The following is a 22,624-nucleotide window of genomic DNA, read 5'->3' as shown; positions in this document are numbered from 1 at the left end:
GTACATTGTAAGCTGGTATTTACGCTTGAAATACATCAACAAAGAGATCAAACGGGTCGAACTCACATGCAAACAACTGGATTTTACATACTTTTAAATGGTGTTATCCTCCACGAGTGGCACTAAGTCCTATGTGCCCGTATTTTAAGAAAAATTCTACATGTATAAAGTAATTCCTAAATCGGAAGTGTTCTCCCTCAACACGTGCTTGGTTCCCTGTTCCGCTCTTTGTCAATGTATGTGAAACGGAAGCCGGAGAATACTTCCGGTGGGAATTACCTTCTAAAAATATCGTCTACATATAGGATATTTCTTTAAATACAGGCTCAAAGGACAAAGTTTGACTCGTGGAGGATAAAACCATTTAAAAGTATGTAAAATCCATACTGTACATGCACAGTGCATTAACTTGAGTACAGGTATTAGTTATTAGTTGCACGCATACTATGGAACGCCGTGACTGTCTTATGATATCAATGTTTTTGCTATCTTGTGAAATGATGATATTATTTTGTCATTTAAGCATATTAACATGTGCAATTTACATCATATCTTGTCTAAAGACAATGCTGACTTGTTCAAACAGCATGTTAACTTGTCAAATAATCATTATGACATGTGCAGACAACAGGTTAACTTGTCAAAGTATCATGATGACTTGTGCAAACGACATGTTAACTTGTCAAAATATCATGATGACTTGTGCAAACAACATGTGAACTTGTCAAAATTTCATGCTGACATGTGCAAACAGCATGTTAACTTGTCGAGTTATCGTGATGACATGCTCATAATACCTTAACAAGTTAACATGTGTTTTGCACAAGTCATCACGATTCTTTGACAAATTAACATGTTGTCTGCACAAGTCATCATGATAATTTGACAAGTTAACATGGCATTTGCACAAGTCATCATGATACATTGACAAGTTAGAATGGAGTTTGCACAAGTCACCATGATACCTTGACAAGTTAACATGCTGTTTGCACATGTCATCATGAAATTTTGACAACTTAACATGTCGCTTTCACAATTCAACATGATACTTGGACAAGTTAGCATGTTGTTTGCACATGTTATCACGATGATTTGACAAGTTAACATACTGTTTGCACATGTCATCATGAAATTTTGACAAGTTAGCATGGCATTTGCACAAGTCATCATTATACTTGGACAAGTTAACATGTCGTTTGCACAAGTCATCATGATACTTGGACAAGTTAACATGCTGTATGCACATGTCATAACGATAATTCGACAAGTTAACATGCTGTTTACACATCTCATCATGGAATTTTGACATGTTAGCATGGCATTTGTACAAGTTATCATAATACTTTGACAAGTTAACAGTACGTTTTGACATGTCAGCATGATACAAGATAACATGTCATTTGCACAAGTCATCAAGATTCTTTGACAAGTTCACATGTTGTCTTCACAAGTCATCATGGTAATTTGACATGTTAACATGCTGTTTGCACAAGTCATCATGATACTTTGACAAGTTAACATGCTGTTTGTACATGTCATCACGATAATTCGACAAGTTAACATGTCGTTTGCACAAGTCATCATTATACTTTGACAAGTTATCATGGCATTTGCACAAGTCATCATGACACTTTGACAAGTTAACATGCTGTTTGCACATGTCATCACAATAGTTTGACAAGTTAACATGTCGTTTGCACAAGTCATCATGAAATTTTGACAAGTTACCATGTCATTTGCACAAGTCATCATTATACTTTGACAAGTTAACATGTTGTTTGCACAAGTCATCACGATACTTTGACAAGTTAGCATGTTGTCTGCACATGTCATCATAATAATTTGACATGTTAACATGCTGTTTGTACAAGTCAGCATGTTCCTTTGACAAGACATGATGTAAATTGCACATGTTAACATGCTCAAACGACAAAATAATATCATCGTTTCACAAGATAACAAAAACATTGATTACATAAGACAGTCACGGCGTTCCATACATTCACTGTCTGTCAAGAGCAGATGTGTGAAGTTGGCGGTCTAGCGGCCCAGCGGCCTAGTTTCACGCCGCTAGGCCGCCAACTTCACACATCTGTCTAGAGCAGCTTGTTGATGTGGTTCAGTTTGTCTGGGGTTTACTTTTTGCGACGACAGGAAAAAAGTTAACGAAAGAAAAGTCATATTTACATATTTAGATGCTCGTTTATTGGTTACTTTTTTTACGGGTTTCATATTGTGACGACAGAGAACGATTTTGATACAAAAGTGACTTGTTCCCTGCGGTCTGGAGGTTGAGGGAGGTTGAGGGTACATTTAGGAGGTTGAGGGAGGTTGAGGTATATCAAGGAGGTTTAGGGAGGTTGAGGGTACATTTAGGAGGTTGAGGGAGGTTGAGGGTACATTAAGGAGGTTGAGGGAGGTTGAGGGTACATTTAGGAGGTTGAGGGAGGTTGAGGGTACATTAAGGAGGTTGAGGGTATATTAAGGAGGTTGAGGGAGGTTGAGGGTATATTAAGGAGGTTGAGGGAGGTTGAGGGTATATTAAGGAGGTTGAGGGTATATTAAGGAGGTTGAGGGAGGTTGAGGGTATATTAAGGAGGTTGAGGGAGGTTGAGGGTAATCAAGACATTGCGGGATTGGGGGTATAGCAGATTAGTCAGGTAACTTTGATGAATCATGTGACGTCCGAAATGACGTCAATAACACAAAAGACGTTCAACGTATCTCTCCTCTTCCTTACGTAATTCATGTTGTTGTTTTTTCTGTTTCTAAGGCTAAGAGTATGTTTATGTGGAAGTTTATGTGGATTCTTTTTTTCTTCCATTATCATATGATATTGAACAGTTAATTGTTCAGATGCCTTGAAATTATTTACTAACAACAATGACTTTCGTTAATTATATAACTGCGCATCTAAACTTTAATATTACATCCATGCAAGAACGACAAAAGTTATGGATCGTACAAAAGTACTAAAAGTAGAAAGACGGGCGTGATTAAAAAACTAGTACTTTCTTACGGAGGTGGGGGCATAAGGCATAATCTAAAACAGTCTTTGGGATTTAGATGTATTTAAAAAAAAATATAAAAAAAATATGTAAACTGCAAGTTGTCTGTAAATGTCAGTATTATCGTCATTCCCTGTTAATACACTGTAGTCGGTGTGATAAAAATAATAAGGAAATGAAACCCCTACCGTTGAAGTTATTATCACAGAACGACGGGTTTTACAGAATACTTGATTATTTTTAGTACTTTTTTACGCCTGCCTGGAAAGCCACTAGAGAGATTTTTTCTTATTCATGCGGACATGAGCACGATTGCGATTTTATGCCTTCATTAGCTGTCAATGACCCCCGTGGATCTTTACAGGTTTCATCGGGATACTATGCAACTAATCAAACAAATGTATATGTTATTATTTAAAACAGGTATTTTATTATTTTCAGAATCACACGTATCAATCATATGTGTACTTCTAAATTTGACCATATTGTTTTGATATTTGGACAAATCATTTTACATAAGAAGGTGCTGCCTTTACTGTATTTACCGTGGCACAAAGGTGGCCTTTTTTGCGTTTTTATTTGTCTCGTGCGCATGAGATACTATGTCGTGGCCACGAGTTGCCAAGTCGTGGCCACGAGATAATTAAGTCGTGTGCACGAGATACTTTGTCGTGGCCACGAGATAATTAAGTCTTGAGCACGGGATTTTATGTCGTGACCACAAGATAATTAAGTGGTGCGCACGAGATAATTAACCAATCAGATTACACTATATATTAATTTTGATTAAGTTCTGGCCCTTTGTTCCCTGCGGTCTGGAGACCGCAGGGTATTGGTACGCGTTTAACTTTTGAGGCATGGAGGAGCACGTGACCTGTTTTCGTGACATGGAGGAGCATGTGAGCTGTAAACCGTACATGATTGGTTAATTGACCTTTTCGAAAACCTAGCTAAATATTGTTTGCCGGTACGTTACGGATAATCCTCTAGGGAATTAGTCCGAATTACACCTAATTAAGAACAAAAAAACTATTACGTGATATTTCTAATTTTCTATAACTTTTTTACCGTTTAAGGTGGAAAAACTTGAATGATGTGTTTGAAATTTATCAATGTTTCGTTAATATCTATCTCAAATTTTACAAACAATAAATTGTTTATACTGAAAATCTACAAAATCAAAATATTCGTAGTGGCATCTGCCATAATAAATAGAGATATTTTCTGCGTAAACTTGGGTGTTTACTTTATTATACACAGTCTGGATTAACTCTTGACCAATTAAACATTTACCTTCTGCTCTATGCGGATGACTGCATACTATTGAGCGAAACCCCGGAAGGAATGCAATCACATCTCGATTTGCTATATAACTATTGTGTAAAATGGAGATTAACCGTCAATGTAACGAAAACAAAAATTATAGTATTCAAAAAAGGTAACGGACGTGTGAGAGATTACGAAACATGGACATATAACGGCAATGGGATAGATATAGTCGAATCTTTCAACTATCTGGGCTACGTACTTAGCAGTAATGGTTCGGCGAAACGGGGCATTGATGCCCTTGCATCAAAGGCTATAAAATCCATGAACAATTTACTATCGGTAACAAAAGACATAGAAATGCCAGTTAAGATAAAATTCAACCTATTCGACGCATATGTTACTTCTATTCTTTGTTATAGTGCTGAAATATGGGGTTTTTCATCCGCAGAAGTAATAGAACGTGTACACCGAAAATTCATTAAGCGAGTCCTAAATGTGAAACTATCGACAAGTAGCCATGGCATATACGGTGAAACGGGTAGAAATCCACTAGTTCTTAACAGAAAAGTTCGAATTGTTAAATTTTGGTTGAAACTTTTACACAACGGACAACGGAACTGTATAATATGGAATGTGTACGAATCTATGTAAAAACAGCTGAAAATGGACTGCAAAACTGGGCCTCAAAAGTGAAGAAACTACTTGATGTATGTGGCTTTGGGGAAGTATGGCTATATCCACGTTCGGTAGATATTAACGCGTTTATACCAATATTCAAACGAAGATGTTATGACATATATGTTAGTGAATGGAGAGTGTGTACGCGAAGTAGCCCAAGTATCATGTTATTTAATAGTATTAAACAAAACTTTGGAATGGCAGATTATTTAACATTGATGGAAAATAAGAAATATAGAAATGTAATAACAAAAATACGTTTGTCCTCTCATTGCCTTGAAATTGAACAAGGTAGGCATAGGAACATTCCTAGGAACGAGCGTCTGTGTAAATTATGTCTTCAACGAACAATAGAAGATGAATTCCACTTCATATTAGAATGTCCGGTGTATAATAACATTAGAAGACAGTATATACCACATTGGTACAGAACAAGGCTAAATATGATTAAATTCATTGATTTATTATCATCCAGTGATGTGCAAATTTTATACAGACTGGCAAAATATCTAATCAAAGCATTTGAAGAAAGAAAGACTCTCTTAAATACAAATAGTTAATTAAAATACTTAACTTAAATACTGTGTCATATGAAATAACAATTACCAAGTTTTGACATTTTCGTTATCATAATTGTATATGAATGGTTAGAAATAGCAAAGCCGAATATCTCAAATCTATCGAAAATATGTAGACTTTGTATTTATCTTTGATACATTGATTCATTATTGTATATGCTCTCATTACATACTTTTATGCATGCATGTAAAATATTATTGTTTAATCAATATGCTGTTCGCATACGATTTATTAATAAACTTATGTTCTGTTCTGTTCTGTTTATTTATTTTTTGCTCGGAATTATTCAAAAAATGGTAGGCCTATTTAATCATTTTTTTAAAAAGAAATAATTGTTTTATGTTCGACCTTCTCCGGTCTTCAACGGCCACCATTTTCCAAAGACCTAGCTTCTTCTATAATTATCGTTTATTCAATTGTCAACTATATTCCTGATACGAGTCCTATTACTTTTTGAACAACCCTCGTACAAACGTTTATTTATCCCCACCCCCCCCCCAAATAATGTTAAAAAATAGTTAAATGAAATATCTTTATATCATTAAAATGTTCACCGCAGGAAACCATTTTACTTGTTATTTATTGACTGGTATCACCATGTTTGATATGTAAAAGTAAGAGCATTGAAACATGAGGCTTTCTTTTTTGTACGAGGAAGCGTAGCCACCCACCACCACCCCTCCTCCCCGTCCACCCATTATGAATCAGATTGCCGAGTGCTTTGATGTTTTTGGCGTCCGCGCCGAAGCGCGGCGCCCTTATGGAATGAAATCAGATTTTGTGAAAGGGCGACAGCAACTTCTCGAGCCTTTTAGTCGGTCATATTCCGATCGGTATGAGGGTGCTTGATTATTAATAAAGAATGAAATGTCGCGATATGTTACAATGAATAGCGAACTGGAGAATTTCGCAATGTAAACATTTTCAAATGAAATAACCTTTTCCGTCAATAAATCGCGCTCTTCGGGGTTTTTGTATTTTCTGATCGCAAGATCAGTAAATACATAGCTAACATCAACGGTCTAACACAAAATTTCCTAACAGACCTAACAACGCAAAGTAGTTCTCACTCAAAACTGCTTAAAAACCAGCAATTTAAAAGACAGAATAACTTTTAATGTAGGCATTAAACGAATTACAGTGCATTGAAAGTTCAGATTAGTCAATAGAAATATGAGGTTACAATCACAAATTTCGCGGATGAATATCATTTTAATCAATGAAAATGCTATTTTTAGCTATGTCGATTACTGAATACTCCAGGGCGTAGTATACAAATAAATCTGACTGCCGAGTAGTGGAATATATACATGTCGGACTGTTTTGGCGGGAAGATTTTCGCTAAATTATTTTTATCAGTGTTAAACAGGTTTATCGTGAACAAAATACCTCGAAATTGATAAGGATTACAAACACGAAATGGAAATTCTCAATTTAGAATTATAATGTATTTGTTTTTATTCAGGCTACATATTACGTATTACTACACCGTGGTGCAGGGGTATCGCGCTCGTATCGCGCTCGTTTAGGGTGTGAGAGGCCTAAGGTTCAAATCCTAGTCGAGGCAACTTTTTTTAAGTGTCTTTTTTAAGGAATAGCCACGATATGCAAGGATAAAGTGTGGCTGTCATAAAAAATGATTTTTGATGCAACTCTAGTCATGCAAAATTCCATATGTATCAATCTCAAACTGTTATAGAAAAAAATCTTAACGCAGTCGCTGCGTAAGATGAATTATAGTATATAAACATAAACCTATATAGGAAAATACATACAGATAGTCAGTATGATTTAGATTGCAAAGATCAGAAAATACCACAGAGCTTGCAGCCCTTTGATTTATTTATCGTTTGTAGTACACAGTTGGTTATCATGGTATGTTATTGTTGTACATGTATCCTAGAATGATCAGTTGATGACCTAAATATTCCGAAAATCTATTTATAGATATATCTATTTATCGCTCCTATCGGTAATTCCCGGTCTCTCCCGGTCTGATTTGACCGGGATTTACTAGTGACCGGCGAATTGTACAACATGTTTATTGTCCGGTCTCTCCCGGTTTTGGAGTAGATGTTTGATATCGTTACAATTAAAAAAAAAAAAAACAACAACAACAATAGCATGTTTCATTTTATCTATATGAGATAAAAACAATAAATATGTACAATAATTGAGAAAAAAGTACATTTTTATGGTATTAATATGACATTATCAACTTTGAAACATTTTATTTAATTTGTTATCCGTGTTTAGTAAAGATGCCGAGGAATTATTCAAAGTTACAAATTAGATTTTATGAATTATTCAATTGATTGATAATTTAAAAAATGATAAAGAAAAAATACAAATGTACATGTACATGGTCTAAGAATAAACAATATTATATATTGAAAGATAAACCATAATTTACTGACTTTTTCCAGTTAAGTTTTGACTTATAATCGTCGGTCAATATGACAATTGAATTCTTGAAATTTATTTTACAATTTTAATAAAAAAAGAGTAGTAAACATAAAAACTCAGTATTAAAATAGCACATAAAACACAAAAAAAGAAAAGAAAACAATATTCATAAAATTTGTATTTTTTTTTATTATTTCTCTTTTGTATCACAGGCAAAAACAAAAACACGTTCCCTGTAGTAACAAAATGAAACCCCAGAAAAAAGTAACCAATGGTCAAGCATCTGAAAATTATATTGCTATCGCTATCGCTTTCTCTGTCGTCGCAGAAAAAATGGGCAAATCAAAGGGCGGGTAACTAATACCTGCACTCCAGTTAACGCACTGTGCATGTATGTGTATACGACTTAACTCAGAAAGATCCCAAAACTACGATGCAATTGCTTTTTTAATTTGTTTAAACGGTTTCGTAAGAATCGTTGTATATTTATACATGTAGTTTCGTCTAAATTGATAAAATATTATAACAGATCTAATTGAAAATACACATGTATTTTATAATACTGATAAATAAAGTTACTGTGATGCGTTTTTTTAAAATTAATTTACACAAACTGATTTATAATAAAGATAAAATTGAAATTGAGGTAAATTTACTGACGATTGCATTCTACAAGATATTGATTTATATGAAACTTCATTCATTTTCATGGATTTATACGAAAATTATAGATTTCTTACTTAGAATAGAATTACATGATATTTTAACATTCTGCACATTTAAAGTGAAATATTGTACATGTATTTGTTTAATCTAATTATTATTATTGATATGATGCAGGTTGCCTTTAAGCACGGTCGATAATTCCTTTGAGACTTTATACAGTCACAACAATATGTGGAACACGTACTCCTATATTGTCTCACATCAACAGGAAATGATGCAATATATGGTTAATTGCCGCCGTTCCCGTCCCTCAACGGCGACGTACACGTGGTGGTAATTTACCCTCCGGGTCACGGCAGAAAGCCACTTTCAGTTCACTACAGCACAGTTCAGCCACCGCATTGTTTCTGGGGCAGGTTGTCAAGTTGACATATTTAATTATATAATATATATAAGTAATATACTATACTATACGAAGCTTGGACTGAGTGTAAATGTTCCTACAATAAACAGTATTGTTCTAACGGGAAAAAAATAGTTTTCGAATACTCGGCTGAACGGTGATACCTAGATTTTTTGGAAATGCCAGTACTTGTGAATATAACTGTTATTTCCCAGCTCACATCCTAGTTTGAAAACAAATCTGGTCGCTTTTCTAGGCTTAGTTTCATTGATACAGATCTATGTTCGAAGTGATATAGATCTACATGTTTAATTGATAGAAATGAATCACTGCTGTTTATATTTTATTTATTCCTTTATTTTAAAATGTAGATTTACATTGATTATTATCTTATATTCTCACAAACTGTCAAAGGTTGCGTGCTTTCGCAGATTTATGTTTGAAGTGATATAGATCTACATGTTTAATTGATAAAAATGAATCACTGCTGTTTATATTTTATTTATTCCTTTATTTTTAAAATGTAGATTTACATTGATTATTATCTTATATTCTGACAACTGTCAAAGGTTGCGTGCTTTGTTCCTCGAAAACAAAATCGAGGCAAAAATGCGTCATATACGTATGTCACACCTTTATTAAAGTAGCGTCATATTCCACGTAGTATGGTGGTGATCACTTGACATTTGTTTACGGTAATATTGGGCCATCAGTAATTGTTTTAGCTAAGTTTTCGTTAATTCATTTAATATTTGAATAATAAACTATAGCATGTTCTATACAAATATTTTCATATTCCAATGGTTCTTCTTTTTATAATGTAGCATTTGTACTTTTCCCGAAATAGTGACTATAATTTTCAATGAAAATATTCTGCAAGTAAATGTATTACCGGAAAAGTAAAGGAGCTACAATGGAAAGTTATATACCCATATTATCGGCATATATTTATCTAGAATATAGAATGCATTTACAACTCAAATATTGAAAGGTGTTCCAAAAAATTAGCGAAACCATAAACAAATGACACGTGACCCCCCCCCCCCCCTCTGTCTCATCATTACTTTCTCATTAAAGCTGCGCGCCATCAGATGAGCCAAATATTTCAAGAATCAAAACTTGAGAAACATGAATTAAGATTTTAAGAACAGTAAAAAGATTAAGAATCGATTACTTGTTAAGTGCGATTTATGACTGATTTTGCAGTATTAATCAACATAATTCTATAGCGTTACTAACGCAGTAAGGTGTATTTTCTTGCATATTTTGACCGCTTTTGGTAATGTACTAGTTTGTTAGTGCCGCTTGCAATATGTTAATTACTGTCATTGTTCACTTTGCAATATCTAGCTTTAAAATACATTCATGTTTTGTTGTTTTACGTCGCACTTACACTGTAAATGTCATACGGCGACTTTCCAGCTTTTCTGATGGAGGGAGACCTCAGGTGCATTATTTCAGGCGACTTTCCAGCTTTACTTGTACAGGAAGACCTCAGGTTACTTTCCAGCTTTACTGATGGAGGGAGACCTCAGGTGCATTATTTCAGGCGACTTTTCCGCTTTACTTGTAGAGGGAGACCTCCGGCGACTTTTCAGCTTTACTGATGGAGGGAGACCTCAGGTGCATTATTTCAGGTGACTTTACCGCTTTACTTGTAGAGGAAGACCTCAGGTTACTTTCCAGCTTTACTGATGGAGGGAGACCTCAGGTGCATTATTTCAGGCGACTTTTCCGCTTTACTTGTAGAGGGAGACCTCCGGCGACTTTTCAGCTTTACTGATGGAGGGAGACCTCAGATGCATTATTTCATGTGACTTTTCAGCTTTACTTGTAGAGGGAGACCTCAGGCGACTTTTCAGCTTTACTGATGGAGGGAGACCTCAGGCGACTTTTCAGCTTTAATGATGGAGGGAGACTTCAGCTGCATTATTTCAGGTGACTTTTCAACTTTACTGATGGAGGGAGACCTCAAGCGACTTTTTCAGCTTTACTGATGGAGGAAGACCTCAGGTGCATTATTTCAGGTGACTTTTCAGCTTTACTGATGGAGGGGGGCCTCAGGCGACTTTTCAGCTTTACTGATGGAGGGAGACCTCAGGTGCATTATTTCAGGCGACTTTTCAACTTTACTGATGGAGGGAGACCTCAGGCGACTTTTCAGCTTTACTGATGGAGGGAGACCTCAGGTGCATTATTTCAGGTGACTTTTCAGCTTTACTTGTAGAGGAAGACCTCAGGCGACTTTTCAGCTTTACTGATGGAGGGAGACCTCAGGTGCATTATTTCAGGTGACTTTTCAGCTTTACTGATGGAGGGGGGCCTCAGGCGACTTTTCAGCTTTACTGATGGAGGGAGACCTTAGGTGCATTATTTCAGGCGACCTTTCAGCTTTACTTGTAGAGGAAGACCTCAGGCCACTTTTCAGTTTTACTTGTGGAGGGAGACCTCAGGTGCAATATCTCAGGCGTTGGAGAGAGGTTACATGTAAATTGTAAGAGCTGTTAATAAATGCATGTATAGTAATAATATATAGTAATAATAATTTCGAAAAATTGCAAACGTATTTTACTATTTATGGAAATTATTCGCACTCAAATGAACCATTGGACATTCTGAGTAGATAGTCCTAAGGGATGGCGCTATATAATGATATAGCGAAATCTCCAATAAAATTCTGAACAGGTGCTCGCTTAGTGACATATGTGAATTACCAATCAAGAGAACAAGGTGACAACAATATTTGCAGGATTTTATTGCTACAAATGGACACTATAATAGTATGTTGTTAGAATGTTTATTTTATAATAATTTTCTTCTTTTATTTTAATCAAATTATTATATATAGGTAGTGTTTGTTAGTAACCATTGGTCAAGAACGACGTAGCCTCTCTTATGAACACTAACCAATTTAGTGTTTTATAAAAAGTCAATTTACTAGACTGATTGATTGTTTACCGATTAAATATAGATTTATTTGAAATGCTGTAATCCTTCATACTAATGATTATTATAATAATTTGAATAGACATGTATATTTTAAATGTTTTTTTTTCGTGTCTCTGTTTATTTTCTCTTTTTCATTTTTCTTTTTTGTTTTATTTCTTTTTTTTCTTTTTGGCTAACTGCTTTTTATTATTATTTATATTATTCTTTTTTTTTCTAATATTATTATATATTATAAATATTTATATATGTAGAATACACGAATTGTCATGCCATATAGGTATATCTGAAAATAAGTCCTGGAAAGTGTTTTCGATATATCTTAATTTTAAAGATAAAAAAACAACAACATCATTCAAAAACAACAACAACAACTATTGCATTAAGTCAATTTAATTTATGACAAACACAATTTAATTGATTTAACAAGCATTACTTTTAGATATTAAAATTATTTGTATAATTGATATTTACTAATTACCTAATAGACATGTCATATATGTGCATGAATAATAAATATAATAACATTATGCCATAGTCACAACGATTAGAAGTTGATGTTAACAAATGATTATAATGATAATACATTGACCTGCAAGATAATTTCTCTTTTATTTCATACTAGTATTTATTTTTAAAAGATGTCAGAATATTAGTAGAACGGGTATTAAAACATGTTCTTTCGACACATTGTCAAAGACTATTGCAATGTAACCAAATGTTAATAAAAGACCGATTTCGAAATTTATAAGTTTCTAAACTTATAAATTGCATATTGTTGTCCGAGCTTACGAAATGATTTGTTCTGTATTATACGTAATTTGCTCGGAAACAATTTGCATAACAAATTCAAAGCATGGTACATGTACATGAAGTATCCGCGCAGTCTGATCAGGATCAATGCTGTTCGCTTACAAACCCTATAACAAGTAGAGAAACAGATAGCGAACAGCATGAATCCTGATCAGACTGCGCGGATGCGCAGGCTGGTCTGGATCCATGCTGGTCGCAAACCCATTATGTTGGTTTTGTCATGGCGCGGCTCAAATATGTTTCAAATTGTGTGACATTTTAGTTTTGAGATTATCACCTAAACCCCGGTTGTTGTTGTATTAAATAGGTTAATTAGAAATTCACGAAATATCTAATGGATATTTGGAATAAAAATGTTTTAAACTTAAAATGTAATAATTTGAAAGTTTTGTTTAAAAATATTGAAACAAATAAGTGATGGATGTTTTGTTCTGTATAACAATAAAGAATAAAGAAAGCCATATAATAAAATTATTTATTTTACAATAGATATTTTATATAAATTATCATTAAGACCATATTTTGTAAAGCATCTGGCTCAAACTAAAACTAAATCGATGTTAAAGGCACATTATGCCTCAGAATTAAATAAATATTTAATTAGAAAGATCAAACGTGAGTTTTATAACATTTAAATAATGGTTTAAGAGAATGTTAGATGCTTGTTACCTGAAGAAAATATTGCTAAATAGAAAACAATATGCCATAAAAGTACCAAATTGTAAGTAAAGTATTTTGACTTCCATACAAAACACTAAATTACAATAAATGCAATTATTGCCAAAACGTAACAGAAGAAGAAGATAGTTAGGTAATTGGCCAATGAGTAACTTGTTGGAAACTATATAAAAGAATACCAAAAATATATTTTTTTTTTTTGAGAAATAGAAATGAAAGCATTAATGGGGCATATTGGGCTTTAATATTCCGAAAAAAAGATTAAAAACGACTGTAAATTACGAGCCTAGCTACTTCTTTAGAAAAAACGATACGCTATTGATAATATGGCTGACTCTTTTTAATGTTTTTCTCACATAAACACTTATTCTTTACAGATTTTTTCATTACCATTTTTCATCATTGTTATTACCAGAAAGGCATACGCGTCATTTTCTAACATTATGTCACTGTTGAGTTGTAACGTTTTATGTGACGGTCACGTGACGTATATCTATCATATTTTCATTAGCAGTTGTGAAATATGATATTTTATATCACCAATATCTAACTGGTGCTTATCATTCATCAATATTTTCCTCCATGAATAAGACAATTTAGGTTGATAATCAACGAAAAGATCTTTTCAGCACGCTTCCTCTAGAACCATGAATAAGACAATTTAGGTTAATGATCAACGAGGCGTTCTTTTTAGCACGCTTTGTCAGAAAACAGAAGCAATATTTGCTTAACGAGAATACATAAAGATTGCTTTTCACTTTTAATTATTATTTTCCTTATATATTTTTGTCATTAAAACATAAAGTGTAAGTTACAATATGTTTTGTTTTTTTATAATTATTATGAGGACATAAATGTAAATTAATTATGTTACGTATCATTTAATTGTGATATATAAATGAGCCGCGTCATGACAAAACCAACATAATGGGTTTGCGACCAGCATGGATCCAGACCAGCCTGCGCATCCGCGCAGTCTGATCAGGATCCATGCTGTTCGCTTACAGACCCTATAACAAGTAGAGAAACTGATAGCGAACAGCATGGATCCTGATCAGACTGCGCGGATGCGCAGGCTGGTCTGGATCCATGCTGGTCGCAAACCCATTATATTGGTTTTGTTGTGACACGGCTCAAATACAAACGACTAAACTGATATCTGAGTTGGATGATTTTTTTTTCTGAGAAATTCAGATATACTATTAAACGTTTTCATAAAGGCAGTAGTTCTGCTTTTATATAATAATACACATGTTATTTAACTGCTGAACATATGTTTTTTTTTTGTTTATTTTCGTTTTATGCGTTAACGGTGTTTTCATTTTTCACAACCCAACCTGTTAGAGCCCATTAATTTATTTCTCGTCTATAAGCATATCATATGTTGTTTTTCCTTCTATTGTTTTCGTTTCTTAATGTATCGTAATCTATTATTTCGAGGGCCCATTACTCAGAGCAACAAAACAACACAATATTTTTATATTTAATTTCAGACAAACGACACTGCCTTGGAGGCGAGTCCGAAAGGAAGCATGACGCTGTTTGACATCAATTTCTCCATGGCCATCGTCTATGTCACACTAGTGTTGATACTGTCCATCCTCGGGTTATTCGGCAACTTGTTCGTTATCTACGTGATGAAGAAAGAGAAACACATGAACAAAGATGCACGAGCGTTCATTATAAACTTGGCCGTTGCTGATCTGTGCGTGTCGGGGATTGCTGATCCGATGTGCATAGCGGGTGTGTTAAATTATTTTGCTGACCATTTTGTTTCTTTGCACAGTTTATACGTGACGCACGTATTGATAAAAAAGTATTGCATGCATTACTTTATGTAAAACATTTAATAGAAAGTCTATTTCGTTATTGTATGTAAGAAATTAAATCGACATCTTTCTGTAAAAGCAGTCCTTTTTAATATTTAAATCAAATTTTATATGACATTTGGTGTCAACGTCTGTGACAATTGTCATCCTAAACTATCATCATCATCATCATCATCATCATCATCATCATCAACATCATCATCATCATCATCATCATCATCATCAACAACAAACATCATCATCATCATCATCAACATCATCGTCATCATCTAGACTGTCTTCTCATTCTTTAAGATTTTTTGTCTGTTTGATTGGGTTTTACGTGATGAATGGGGGGGGATCCACTTTCAATTGTTTACATAATGACGTAATCATGTGTTCACTTAAACAATAGAATGGGTGACACACGTGTGTCACGAATAACAATAGAAAGCTTAGCACACAAATGTTTTAATCCCGCCAAAATAAAATGGATGCCTTATTAGATTGAAATAAAAAATGGCGCACTATTTCTCCATAACAAAAGAAAACGAAACATATTTGTAGGGGTCACATAAATATGGTCTAAAGTACACACAATAGAAAAATGTTACCATAAAGGATTAACTAATTCGGTCAAAATATACAAAGGAAAACTATAATCAAATTATTGGTTTAAACTATGAAAAGAAAATTAGGACAAAATATTATCAATAAGTCTGGACCAGCTGTGGTCAACTCATCTAATAAGCTAATTTAGTATCTAGTATTTCTTCTTCTTGATATTGTATTTTACTATCATCAGCAAAATGTAAAGTTTAATCAATTGTTCACATAATGACTTAAGACTGTGTACTTTATAACAATAGAACAGGTAACACTCCAAAATAGTCAATCTTATACATGTAAATGCAAAATTAAATTTATTGTTTTTCTTATAATATAATGGGGCCCGCTTTTTTCTTTTTTCCAAAATTTGGGACATGTCATTTTTTTGCACTTTGTTGAAAAGAAAAAAACCATGCCCCCTTGTTGTAATAATTCTCTTCTTTAATTTTAAAATACGCACACAACCCGGGCCCAACAAATCAACCTCTCATTGAACCCAAAAATTTCTCTGCGTTAAACAAGGCTCGATCTAAAAATTTTTACGTTTTTTTTCCAAAGCATTTAAATTTAAATAAAATTTGATAGCAGATGGGATAAAATTACAAAAAAAATTTCCCCTTTTTTTTAGAATTCTCCCCAAATTATTTTTTTTTTAAAAAATAAAATTTTGGGGCCTGTTTTTTAATTTTTCCCAACCTACTTTATCTTAGAACTCATTAGGAAAAAAAAACCAAATTTTTTCTTTTGAATAACCCTTAAATTTTGAAAATAAATTTTTTTTACCACTAGTAAATCTTGCTTTTATCATATTTATGGTTTAAACTCTAACCAGACAATGTGGTTACCTGATAAAACAAAACAATCCTTTAAGGATGTATGACCAGTATGACCCCAGATGTAACATATATTTCAACCAGGTAATAAATCCACAAAGGGACGCCTTTCTGTGTCGATGTTTCGGATCAGTTATGAACATTCATTTATTCAATGGAGAAATTTTAAATGATTTGATTTACCACTTTTAAGCGAGGATAGGAATTACAACCTAAAATTATATACATTGTACTGAAACTTTTTTTTATTCACATTCTTATTTTTTATATTTTGATTCTAGCAAAAATTAAACATTTTCTGCTGTTAATTGCCAGAACGAAGAAACCAAATTAAATCTTACATTTCAACACTGAAGTGAATAATGTCATCACCTTGGAATTTGTATAGCAATGAGCCGTCAGATTTTTAACATCTGTGAAATTGATGTCAGCGCCAAGATAAACATTGGTCCTTTTTATGACTTGTTAACAGAAAGAAACAATAATTAAAAGTTTTAATTTCATGTCAATAAGTAAGCCCTTTGTATACAGGTGTGTCCCTAAATTACTCACTTCTTATCCACCATTAAAAACGAGTTCTTCCTTATAGTTGCCGACAGTATATAACTATTTTCCTGACATGCTTGAAGTGGTAATATGGATTTTACTTAATATTCAAAAATATCATCAGAGCAAAAACAGCTATTTGGTGATAGATTTTTATGTCACGTTTTCACATACCCTTGACTAGATTTCTCCCTCCAGATAACTTTTTTTGCATTTCAACTATATACACCCAGGCGCAACATGGATTAGTTGGACTTTAAAAAAGGATTAAAAATTTAAAACAAAAAAAAAAGAAAAAACCCCCCAAAAAAAAATTTTAAAAAAAACCATTTTTTTTCAAAAAATTTTACCCCCACAACTTTTTCCTTTTGTTTTTCCAAAAGTAGAATAAATAAAAAAACTTTTACATGTTTTTTAAATAATTTTTCCCTTTTTTATAAAAGTCATTTTTTTTATCACTACAGTTGTTTTTTCACTGCACCCATAAATCATTACAACATCATCATACATCAAACATCAAATTTTTCTTCAATTTGGTTTGGGTACTTGCCCTTTAACACGCTTTTAACAAAAATTTTTTTTTTTTAACAAAAAAATACTAGAAGTTTCATCATTCTCAAAATTTTTCTCTTAAAATTTTTTAAAACATCCCCATGTTTTTATGGGGGTTTGCGCTAAAGTGCATACTTTTTTCCCAAAAAAACCAAATAAACTTCTCTGAAGCTTTAGTTTCCCACGGACGAATTTTTTAAAAACCTTTCTTCTTTTTTTCAAGGAGCTATCGGGGTTCTTTACGCCTTTTTACTGGTTTTTCTTTAAAAACGTATCTCCTTTTTAAATTTTGTTACTCTGAAAAATTTCCAATGCAATATTTTGTTCTTTTTAACACAAAAAAATTTTTTTTCCCATTGCTTTCCCCTATATAGAAGTTTCATCGTCTTTTATTTTGTTCACTGTCATCGCCCTTCTTCTAAGGGTTTGAGTTTTTGGGAAACAAAATTATTTCCCAACCCGTCCAAAAAGGGTTTCATATAGATAAGGTTACAAATTTGGGTTCCTAAACTGAGTTATTTCCATCGCTAAAATTTATTTGCAACTTACTGCTTCCAATGTTGAGATTGAATGCCTATTTAAATTGAAATTTTTTAATGAATTTTTTATAACACAAAAGACATGTGAATACCATTATTCTAAGCGATCAAATGGCAAAATTAATGCCAATTCTCCTTTTTATACTCCCAACTAATTTATTTCGTTTCTCATTTGCTTATTTTGCTTGCTAAGTGGTTCAATATGGTGTTCATTAACTCATTTTGCTTGCTCAGTCGCTCATTTTATTTGCTCATTTGCTTGTTTTGCTGGCTCATTTGCTCATTTGGTTGCTCTTTTGCTCATTTGGTTGCTCATTTACTCATTTCACTTGCTCATTTGCTTGCTCATCTGCTCATTTCACTTGCTCATTTGCTCATTTAGTTGCTCATTTGCTCATTTTACTTGCTCATTTGGTTGCTCATTTGCTCATTTTACTTGCTCATTTGCTCATTTGGTTGCTCATTTGCTCATTTTGGTTCCTCATTTGCTCATTTGGTTGCTCATTTGCTCATTTTGCTTGCTCATTTGGTTGCTCTTTTGCTCATTTGCTCATTTCACTTGCTCATTTGCTCATTTCACTTGCTCATTTGCTCATTTTGGTTGCTCATTTGCTCCTTTGGTTGCTCATTTGCCCGTTTTGGTTGCTCATTTGCTCATTTGGTTGCACATTTGCTCATTTTGTTTGCTAATTTGCTCATTTGGTTGCTCATTTGCTCATTGCACTTGCTCATTTGCTCATTTGGTTGTTCATTTGCTCATTCTGCTCATTTTCATTTGCTCATTTGCTCATTCGGTTGCTCATTTGCTCATTTTACTTGCTCATTTGCTCATTTTGGTTGCTCATTTGCTCATTTTACTTGCTCATTTGCTCTTTTTGGTTGCTCATTAGCTTATTTAACTTGCTCATTTAACTTGCTCACTTGCTCATTTGGTTGCTTATTTGGTTCCTCATTTGCTCATTTTACTTGCTCATTTGGTTTCTCATTTGCTCGATTTGGGTGCTAATTTGCTCATTTGATTGCTCATTTACTCATTTTTCCTTGCTCAGTCGCTCATTTTAGTTGCTCATATGCTCATTTTGATTGCTCATTTGCGTTTTTTGGAGTGTTACCTGTTCTATTGTTATAAAGTACACAGTCTTAAGTCATTATGTGAACAATTGATTAAACTTTACATTTTTCTGATGATAGTAAAATACAATATCAAGAAGAAGAAATACTAGATACTAGAGTAGCTTATTAGATGAGTTGACCACAGCTGGTCCAGACTTATTAATAATATTTTGTCCTAATTTTCTTTTCATAGTTTAAACCAATAATTTGATTATAGTTTTCCTTTGTATAATTTGACCGAATTAGTTAATCCTTTATGGTAACATTTTTCTATTGTGTACTTTAGACCATATTTATGTGACCCCTACAAATATGTTTCGTTTTCTTTTGTTATGGAGAAACAGTGCGCCATTTTTTATTTCAATCTAATAAGGCATCCATTTTATTTTGGCGGGATTAAAACATTTGTGTGCTAAGCTTTCTATTGTTATTCGTGACACACGTGTGTCACCCATTCTATTGTTTAAGTGAACACATGATTACGTCATTATGTAAACAATTGAAAGTGGATCCCCCCCATTCATCATTTACGTCCACACAGACACAGGATAGGTCATTTGGCGACGTTCACGCTTTACTTGTTGAGGAAGATCCCTTGTGCCCTTCCCTGCATTACTTCAGACACGAACGGGCACCTGAGTAGAACCACCGTCGTTCCGTGAGCTAGCTTGATAGCTTCCTCATGTGAAAGAATCCACAGTCCCTGCCGGGATTCACATTCTTTTAGGTATCTCATTACATATGCATTACATAATTTGATTATATAGTAGTATATTTTTCCACTCATTAACTGCTGGAAAAAATGAATTATGCTTCAAATTATTTCAGGTGCGTTTCTAGGCATGGGTTACCCCAATGGGGAAGCAGGTTTTGCGTTTCGTCGCCCGTTATCTTGACACGTCAAGTTGTTTCCCTTTCGTCGCCGTTTTTCATAAACCGCTGGATGTTATCTTCCACAAAGATTATGAAAGATATACAAAAATAACCACAATTGCTCTTGTATTGCCACTTGGGTATTAAGCTTTGGCGCAGAGCTGCCCAATTTCTTTGGTTTGGGTGGACACTACTTTGACGAGAAGTCTCACCAGTGTATATGGGACCGAACGGCCAACAGAGGTTACACATTGTTTGTAACCCTTGGTCTCATCACGTCACCATTCTTCTTATTGGCGTATTGTAACACAGCCGTACTTATGAAGATTCGGAATGTCAGAAAAAATGTTCTGAAGTTTTCAACAGGGTGAGTTTTGTTTCTTTATGGATAAAAGACTAGGGTAATCAAATAACGTCTTTATTACCGTTAATGCATTTTTGATATCTTGCAAGCTGATTCAAAAATCGTACATACTGTCGTGATAATTAAAATCTGTTATATTAATAATATCTGTCATATTTTGCGGTTCGGATCGGCTCATGGGCGGGTGACCGAGGGACGGATATTCCGATCCGAACCGCAAACATATGTCAGATATTTTTTCTTGCATATTCTAACATATTCCATTATAAATTAAATTCTTTATCTTTATTTTCAATGAAAATTTATATCATTACAACCGTAACTACTTTCTTACAACAGCGTATGAATTACAACTTCATTCATAACGGTAAAATGACGTCATCCTAACCGTGACATTGTACAGCACGCGACTCATCTGGAACCCCCCCCCCCCATGCCAGATGAAATTTCCGGCATGGGTAAAACTCACGGAAACGCCAGTCTGATATGCAAGAATTGTAGATCTAGTTCATATATTTTTCATCACATACCCGTGCCGATTTTGCGACTCCATAAAAGTGGTATTGTATGGCCGTGTATATATTTTGACGTGACGTTTTTTTTGCGTTATAAAAACATAGTGTAAAGACGCGCTAAATGTTAGCGTTAATCTATATAGTCGCGTCAATGAAAAAAAATAATGATTCTTTTGCACTTAAAACAGTCTTTATTTTGGGTATGTGATAAATAGAATGTTTTATTCATGAACTCGTAGAATAAACTAATATTTTGATCGTCAGAGGCTCGCATAATAAAATTTAATTGAACTTTTTTCAATAAATTCAGTATTGAGCCTACACTCATTAAATATCCTCTATAACGCACTATACAAGAACTTGTGTTATCTTTACATATTAACTATACATAATTTGTAAAAGGATTAAGGCAGTCTTTTTATAATTTAAGTAGTTTTTATATTTTATTCTAAACATTATGAATTATTAATTATAGATCAATAACCATTATCATTATAAAGGTCAAACTTTTGAAAATATATCTAATTCAGTTAAACTTGACAACGAAAAAAAAAGCAGTTAATTCGCTTTATTTCAATACTTCACATATTCATGTAATTTTAGTATAATATGTCTAATCGGATATTTGTTTATTTTAGAACAAACTCTACATTGAAGAGTAGCATAAGCTCGGCAAAGATTCTGATTACAATTTTCATGGTTTTCATTGTCTGTTGGACGCCTTACGTCATCGTGCTTGTCTTAGATGCCAACGACACGTTTTCCTTGGAGGTGCACCTTTTCGCAACATTACTGGCACACTCACACTCGAGTACTTCATGCATCATTTACCTCTGCTTCAAGAAGTAAGTTTTTAAAGTAAATATAATTAAGAGGAAGAAGTAACATTTTAATGAAATATAGAACAAATAGAAACATAAAAGAACGCCCAAAAAGGGCAATATTAAAATGATACTGGCTCGGTTTGTGTATACCACTGTCATCGAGGTTAAAATTTTTTTATCAAAGCTCAAATTCAGATCTCGGGTATTTGATTGGTCCGAAACTGTCAAGGTATGTTCACTGACCAATGAAATTCCGGTAATTTGAGACAGAACTTTGAAAAAAAAATTATAACCTCGAGGCCTGTTCAGTGACGGAAGTTGTAAATGTTAACTAAAACGCAACGAGACAATTCTTAACGTGATATATAAACAGTTTATAAATTCCATATTTGTCAGCTAGTCAATAATCCGATTTCAAAACGTTTATTTTTCTTTCTTGAACAGAAAGTTCCGGGAGATTTTGGTAGGATTGTTCAGAGCACGAAACAGAGTTCAACCGATTGTGTCATCCTCAGGTAATCAAGTCAAAACCGCCACAGACAAAACAGTGTCCACTAATGCGTAACAAAGCACCAAGTCACCGCATTGCAAGGCCAGACAGC

The 22,624-nt window shown here is 33.7% G+C and overlaps 1 protein-coding gene across 1 annotated transcript; it reads left to right on the top strand.

The window, feature by feature from the left end:
- The first annotated feature begins 11,718 nt into the window (after positions 1–11,718).
- LOC132719192 (melanopsin-like) lies at positions 11,719–22,596 on the top strand. The gene is made up of 6 exons (XM_060702945.1): positions 11,719–11,789; positions 14,940–15,189; positions 16,124–16,128; positions 20,418–20,686; positions 21,837–22,043; positions 22,467–22,596. Exons 1-6 carry the CDS (start codon positions 11,775–11,777, stop codon positions 22,585–22,587), a joined length of 867 nt encoding a protein of 288 aa, XP_060558928.1. The 5' UTR covers positions 11,719–11,774; the 3' UTR covers positions 22,588–22,596.
- The last annotated feature ends 28 nt before the right edge of the window (positions 22,597–22,624 follow it).

Source organism: Ruditapes philippinarum, unplaced genomic scaffold (genome assembly GCF_026571515.1).
Source record: "Ruditapes philippinarum isolate M1 unplaced genomic scaffold, ASM2657151v2 ctg69_1_1_1_1, whole genome shotgun sequence".
In the NCBI taxonomy this organism is placed as follows: domain Eukaryota; kingdom Metazoa; phylum Mollusca; class Bivalvia; order Venerida; family Veneridae; genus Ruditapes; species Ruditapes philippinarum.
This window is presented reverse-complemented; position numbering and strand designations above follow the sequence as displayed.

Coding starts and splice junctions, on each gene's coding strand:
- LOC132719192 (XM_060702945.1), top strand. Junction 20,687..21,836: donor GTTCTGAAGTTTTCAACAGG/GTGAGTTTTGTT, acceptor TGTTTATTTTAG/AACAAACTCTACATTGAAGA. Junction 22,044..22,466: donor ATTTACCTCTGCTTCAAGAA/GTAAGTTTTTAA, acceptor TTTCTTGAACAG/AAAGTTCCGGGAGATTTTGG.